The following is a 7,638-nucleotide window of genomic DNA, read 5'->3' on the forward strand; positions in this document are numbered from 1 at the left end:
ACTGCAGTGAAATGAGAGCCAGAAGACAGTGCTATGATGCAACAGGGCTTTAATACAAACAAAAAGTGGAATACATTCTTGCAGAATGAGGCAATGCAGAGACAAAGAATGTAATTTCCATTTCAACAAGGACTACAATCAATCAGTCCTTCAGAGGAGCACAGGACTCACAAGACATTCTTCTTCAGCTGGACACTTTCACAGTCAAGTCCCATTACTTGTTTTACTGTCTTTAGGTTCAGAAAAAACAAAACATAACATGAGCAAATGACAAAGTGAGGCAACATTGGGATCATAAGCCTTAGAAAAAGCGCAATGAGATCCCAAGCAACCCCAGCTCCTACTGACATCAGCTGGAGCAAAGGCTGCTTGGCATGTCTGATTTCCAGGTCTATATGTCAACTACTAGTTTGTATTTTATTGTTCCTTCAGTCATTACTCTTTCTTGAAGATTTAAAATGCCCCATAGTTTCCATAGCGATACCTATAATAACCTCTGGAAAAAAAGGGGAGATAATTTCTACCAAATCCTGAAAAATATGAGTTTCGGTAAAAGCTTCCCAAACGGGAGATTCCACCACCACACGAGCCCTCTCCACCATATGAGCCCCCTCCCATGCCACCATAAGAACCACCTAAACCATGGGAGCCCATCCCATAGGAGCTGCCTCCACCACAAGAACTGCCAGAGCCCATTCCTCCACCTCCAGAGCCCATCTCTCCACCTCCAGAGCCCATCTGACCCTCAATTTCAGGTATGGCAGTTCCCACAAAACTTTCCTGAGGGCACGAGCTGATAATGGGTCCCGGGAAAGTCACGACAACAGGTGGCGCATACACAATTGCTCTTGAATCTCCGCATGATGTGATACAGGGTTCATTCCAACAGTCAATAGGTGGTTGCGAGCATCTCACTTCACATGGCGGAGCACAGCGGGAGCTAAGCATCTGTCCATAGGAAGACATCTTTCCAGAAGGCAAGTCAACCTGAAAGGCAGACTGTGCACTAGCCTGGTAGTTATAGCCAGAGGAGTGAAAGACAAACTGTTGTAGTAACATGGTTTGTGTAGATGTGTTGAATGGTATTCATCTGAACAGATGCAGATACATATGTTCGAGTCATCTACACTAAACTTGAGAGTTAGTGATTAAAAAAAAAATAATAATAATCATCATTTCTAAGGCACAATCCTTTCTACCCTAAAGTAGACGTATGCATTACAGATCTCACCAATCAAGTGAGATGAATTGCTGGGTTGAGGTTTCTAAGTCTACTCCCACTCCTCTCTAGTGCTCCATTACCCCACAGCCTATTCCCAAAATGAGTTCTGGGAAGAATGTCTCTCTGTCCTTTTCTCACATCATTGCCTTTGCTGTCTGGGAGTCAGTCCTATCCTGATAATGTTTTTGGAGTGTCCTGACTTCATAGATAGATGCTTAATTCCTAGGAATTGCTACCATCCACATTTTTGAAACTCCCATTCATTTTTTCCTGCCACACATGGCAATGCCTATATCCACCCTATTTGCAAGTTAGAGTTTCCAAGTAAAATGTTTTTGGAGAATAAGGTCCTACCATAAAATAGGGTAGGATATATGACCTCATATTAACACTACCTATAAATCCACGTCTATAATTATGAACTGATTCAGTTAAATCAGACTTACCCAGTCACCAAGAAGAATAAGTCAGCAGAGGCAGCTACAGAGATCTGAGTTATGAGCACTTTTATATGCTGTCATAGAGAATAGAAATTGGGAGATACCTTTACGCAACCATTCTCTACATCTTGTGAAACAGAATGTTTTCCCCTGGTGATGCCTGCCTTTATTGCAACTGCTTTGATAACAGCTTATGATTATTAGATAATTTCCAATCCCACACAGCATGATGCGTGCACTTCACCCATTTTGTCTTTTTGCTGAAAACCTCACAATAAATTGAGGTTGGTTTTCTCTTAAATACTTGCTAATACTTGTGAAGGTAGCTCAGAGATGGATAAACTATATGCTGTTAGTAAGCATAGGATTCCAGTTTATCATTTGTCATCTCAGGTAGTAATAACCAGTGGCCTTCTGGAATTTTCCTCTTTAAAGGTAGGAAATCTTTTTACATTAAATAGCCATTAGTGTCCATGGCCATTGTGTACTCACTCCAGGGGCTTTGGGACTGGAGTTTATGGCTTGGGACTGTCCTTTGGACAGATGTTCTCCTACATGACTATACCACGTCCCAAGTAAGTAGAAAGTAAGAGATACCAAAGTGGTTCATGGGCTTTCCTGTGAGCACTAGGATCAGGCACAGTAATCCAATTAGAAATTCAGCTAAGGAGAGGCACCTGTCCAAGCTTTTACAATTTATCATCAGTTCCTCATTTCAAGGAATCATCCCCTTCCAAGGTGCCTTCAGAATAAACACCAAAAAATTACTAATAACTAGGAAAATTCAATTTCTTCATTTCTGAGTGTGCTTATTGGAGGCCAATACAAGGAGAGGAACGCTATACACTACCTGTGGGACTACAGGATTCAGAGGAAAGGTTACCTGAAGAACAGGTCAATAGCCTCAGCTAGAATAAGTTCACAAGACCTGACAAATGCCTATACTGTGGTGCACATAATCACATTTACGTAGAAAAAAACCCTCTTAACTATGTTCTTACAGAAAATTATTAAAACTAAAGCAAAAAAAAAACCAGATTATTTTGTTTACATTTCATGACCATGAAATCAATACAACAACCAGAGGAAGATATGCAGACAATAGAGATACAACAGCAAGCCGCACAGAGTAGTATGACTCACATAATCTGTGGGCACGAGAAGTAACTAATAATTACAGCAATTGACAGCTGAAGCAATTTAAAGGAGTTACCAAACCAAATATTTTTTAAAAGTTAGTAAGGACCTCATTGTTTTTGAGGTTTTCCAATGTATAGAAAACTTGCTCAAAACACAGCTTCTTAACAGACACTACAGAAAATCACACTGGCTTGACCATCTGTACAGTTTGCTTTCTGTAACTGATGCTTTTCCCTAGCAGTTTTAAGTAAGGGGAACTCATGTTTTACATAAGGTAGAAAGCCATAAGAGCAGATACAGTCTTTCAAGCCCAAGCTGTAGTCAGCCCTCATACTCTACAGATATCCTTTTAAAAATATAAGATACAAAATGCAAAAAAGTAATTGGCAATGGTCCAACATCCCTTTTCACAACACCTGAATCTCAGCTACCTTACATCAAAGAATTCTTTTAAAGACAGAGAAATAGATACCCTCCCTCACCAGCTGAAAGCTAAATACTTCGGAAATATGAAGAAAAAAACACCAGAGATTTTGTGTTTTTCTCTAAAGAATTTGTTACTTCATATACAGAGCAACACACTTACATAAACCAGCAATCTGGCCTGGCTGAGGAATCCCAGACTTGGTGCTTACAGCTTTAGATTTAAACTCACCTCACATAAAGCAATTCTTTCTTATTTGAAAGATTCCTCATCTTGTTTTTTCTAGCATCATGTTGTTGTCAGCTTTATTGATTTCCTAGTTTTAGAAATCCCAGTACTGTGCTCTACTCCTTACACAGCTGCTTTGCATACTAAGATTAAATGTTAAAGAGGAAGCTAGTTTAATTGTTATTGCTCTCACCTGTGCCATGCTATAATTTTCTAAATTGGTCTTAAAGCTCTCTTGTCTGAAAGGAAATAGCCTATATTATTATCACAGATTGTAGCAAAACATTATCCTTAACCTTTATTTTTCCACAGATTTTATCATAGCAATTCCAGGCAGATAGTGCTTGTAAGAGAATAGCAAACACCACCATACAGCAAAACAAATAGGCTAAAATATAGGAATCATTGTGCAAGAGTGTAAATTTAAGGCTCCTTTGGATCCTGGATATCCACATTTTGGCATAGGCTTCCAATGTGGTCTAAGACCTGTCAGCTGGAAACCTATTTCCAAAACTGTTCAAACTGGAGGGTCAATATTGCTGAGTGCTTTTTCATCGCCCAATTGCAAGACTGAAGATGGAATAAGGAACTAAAGAACTAGATCACCACTGTCTGCTCTTCCATTATTTGTATATTCAGTGTTATTATATTGCTCAAACCACTGCAGTATCTCAGGTTTGTATTTTTATGTTCATTGTAAGTTGTGCATTACATTTACTTGATTCCCTTTATTTACCCCTGTTGAAAAAAAAATCTTTTTTTTGTTGGCAGCCTACTCCTCTCCGTGTATTTGGAGCTGTTGGAGATGATTTACTCAGACTATGCTATTTTAAGTATAGGATACCTCATGACTGTGGGCTGAGCACAGCACAAGACAACAGAAAAAAATAAGAAAAAGATTCTAGATTGATGATAGTATTGTAGTTTTCCAGAAAAACTGATGCTTCCACCAGTTCCCGAAATCAAAGGAACTTCATTTCTTCTTAAAATCACACCCACATCTGCCTTCCATGTCTCAGGCTTTATCTTATATTTATAATAATCTTCTCCAGTAACCATTTCTTAGAACCTAAAACCACTGCTTGCCTGTCCTGTCAGTCACTCAGTAAAGCTAAACAAGTCGTTGTGCCTGAAAGTTGGGCTTGTTTGTGTAACTATGTGGTTGGCACAGGAGAAAGGAGGACATAGGGGTTAGATGCAGTTCCAGATTGAGATAGCTACACTTGGGTGTCTGAAAATGCATATCTGAGTTTCTCTTACAGTCAGCAAACGCATTTGGTGGAGCCTGGCAATCTATCCATTCATTTACCTTTCCATAAATGCTTGCATTTCATCAATTGAGCAGTTCTGCCATCTTTTCAAAGTACTGTCTAGCTGTCCCTTGAGGGCACTGGAAGTTTAGAAACTCAACTGATATGGACACCCTGTATTCAGCCACCAATGTGTGTTCCTGTTGCCATTGGCACTAAGATGACTTTCTTCAATTTTTTGCCTTTTCACATTCCTCACTTAATGCCCTTTCAGCAAAATTCACCCTGATCCCAGAGGGAATTTGTAGTCAGTGACCTCAGTCTACTCATGTCCCATTTGCATCCCAAATACCTAGTCTCTAAGTATTTAATGGCAAAATGCAGCTCTCTCTTTATATGGATTTCCTCTCTTATGGGTAGGTTTGGTTACACTTTCTAGCTACAGTGCAACAACGAGGTGGTGATTAAATAATTATACACACAAATAATTCTGAAGCTGAAGAATTCTCCCCCACCACTAAATGAGATTTACTTGGAGCTCAGGAATAATTACACTACTGCAACCTTACCAGGCATCTTTCATCTTAAAAAACAAAACAGAACTAATGCTCTTTAATATATGAGTGCTGCTCTCCTCAACAAAACCCGAGGGTATGTGAAATTGCAGCCCAAGGTGTAACTACATCTTGCATGTCTGTGTATAATTTCGCTTTGTATAAAAGCTGGCCAATGTATATCTCTCAGGCTGCATGCAACATACCCATCACCCAAGCATGTTTTCCAGGTCAGAGGCACCTTGCTTGACCAGCAGCAGGGCTGTAGGACTCTGAAGGCTACTGGGTCATCTGAAGTCCCCAGGTGTGGGACGAGCTGATGCAGCAGCATTGATAAGGCTGCTGGGTTGCTCCATAAATCAGCCCAGCCCTGCCCCACCTCACCCTACCCCACAAGACCCAAGATCTGAGGAGGAGAAAAACTGTACCTTCTTCTCTATGTCTGAATTGTTGCAAAAAGAGGTGAAGGACCTCAGTAAGAACCAAGAGGTTTGTAGAGGTGAGAAGGATGTAGTAGTGTGTGTTTGCTGGAGTGGCAATTGTGTATTCAGACAAAGACAGCCTGGAATAACACTTTTGTCCTGTGATAAAAAGGGAGGAAGGGATGTGGGGTTAGCTAGGTCTTCTTAAAATGCAAGTATGGTAGAGATGTGTATAGACCCCTTTCTTAGTAAAATGGGTGCTCGTGAGTCCAAGTTTTGGGTTATTTAGAGTGGAGTGCTTTGGAAGTTCCACCCTTGCAAATAATGCATTTTTAATACTTTGTTAGCGTTCATGGTATGTGCTGATACTGCTGGAGTGGATTCATATTCCTGTATCACCTCACTGCTCACAGAGGTGTGGTGCTAATATCCAATTTAATAATCTATTAATTATAAAGCTATTAATTAAATCTTCATTCTGGTTTATTACTTAAGCCTGCTAATCTCAGCAAGAAAAACTGGCAGCTGGCTTTCAGTTCCTTCAAGGCTATTAGACTAAAAGGGTGCTGATCTGGTGGTACAGAACCCTGTTAAGTGAATTCATAGTTGAGCTTAGAGACAGGGAAGGCTCTTCTCACAAAAGGAAAAGCAGAATTCTGCTATCCAGAGGAAATATCTGAATTACGGTGCTAAGTCCTCCTCTTCTGCAAATATCTGTATAGCACTGCTTCTTCCAACTTGGGTCAACAAAGTTAAAACTTCAGCTTGAGTAGAAAGCTGCCACAAAGGCCAGTGTACTCCTACCTTGCTCCCAGTAGCTCATGTCATGATTTGAAAAGGGATTTAAACAGTAAAAGCAGCCCTGCACCAGCACCTTTTCTGGGCATCTCATGCAGGATTCACTCTGCCCCTTCTCCTGTGTCTGTCCCATGTCTTGGTCTCCCTGGTCCCATCATAAATTTGGCTAGCATGCAATATTGGAATTATAATGACAGGTTATAAGTAATAACACTAATAATAATTAGGTGTGTCTAAGTCTTAGATCCACCCTTATGTACAGAGTGTCTTTAGACAGGTTAGGTGGCTTTTGGGCATCAGTTATCCTGTAATAAGATGATAAATATCTGTGCCATGTAGGTGTAAAGAGAAAGAAGGTCTGCAAGAAGCAGTGAGAAGACGATGTGGGATGTTATGATGACAATGAAATGTGGCATCCTTTATAATGACTGAAACAGCAAGGGTAGAGGAACAGCTGGGCTCCCACATCCAAGGCAGTCTGGGTGGAAAGCACTGAAACAAGCAGCATAAGAGAAACAGGTGAAATGTGTTCGTGGGAGATTGTTAAATGGCAGGCAAAGGAGGAAAGACTAAGAGTGAAGGCCAAATTGGTAGAAAGATGCAGTATTATCAGAAACACTGGAGGTTTTGCTAGGCTGTTAATGCAGTGTCTGAAGATATGGCTTGGGCAGATGAGTAGAGAATATTGAGGGTTCTTTGAAAATGCAATGTGTTAATACACACTGAATGGATCCAAATGACATGCCTGCACCTCAGACAGCAGAGCAATATGGTGCACAGTATGGATATTATACACAAATTTCCCCAAAAGGGATCAAGCTCTAAGTTCCTAGGCTGGAAGGCTAATGGCTCTTCCCTTAAAAGCCTCAGCAAGGCTCTTGGAGGACGGACTATCTTGTGCAAGCTGCTTCATTCTCAAGAAGAACCAAGTTAGTGGTTTTCAGACACAATTTTTTTTTTTTTTTTTAATAAAAGCAGTAATTTGCAAGTCATCTTCAGCAGGTGAAAAATCACTTCCTGAATCCCCTTGTGCAACTAGATTATTGTTAAGCTCCTTGAACTGCTGGACTGGGGTAGATAACGAGTCAAGACTGGGTCTTTTGGACTGGAGGTTCCTGACAGCTCCACCCTGCTGATGACCTTATTACCAGATTTTTCAC

At 40.5% G+C, this 7,638-nt stretch overlaps 1 protein-coding gene across 2 annotated transcripts; it reads right to left on the reverse strand.

Annotated features, from left to right (window-relative positions):
• Positions 1 to 43: 43 nt before the first annotated feature.
• On the reverse strand, positions 44 to 3,605 carry LOC128146653 (claw keratin-like). 2 transcript variants are annotated; one of them, XM_052798220.1, is made up of 2 exons: positions 3,458 to 3,605; positions 44 to 987 (listed from the first exon to the last, which is right to left on the reverse strand). In XM_052798220.1, the coding sequence occupies exon 2, from the start codon at positions 964 to 966 to the stop codon at positions 454 to 456; it is 513 nt and encodes a 170-aa protein (XP_052654180.1). In that variant the 5' UTR covers positions 967 to 987; positions 3,458 to 3,605; the 3' UTR covers positions 44 to 453. The 2 variants fall into 2 exon arrangements, with proteins under 2 accessions (XP_052654180.1, XP_052654179.1); XM_052798219.1 differs by lacking the exon at positions 3,458 to 3,605 and adding an exon at positions 1,669 to 1,804.
• Positions 3,606 to 7,638: the final 4,033 nt, after the last annotated feature.

This window comes from Harpia harpyja, chromosome 9 (genome assembly GCF_026419915.1).
Source record: "Harpia harpyja isolate bHarHar1 chromosome 9, bHarHar1 primary haplotype, whole genome shotgun sequence".
In the NCBI taxonomy this organism is placed as follows: domain Eukaryota; kingdom Metazoa; phylum Chordata; class Aves; order Accipitriformes; family Accipitridae; genus Harpia; species Harpia harpyja.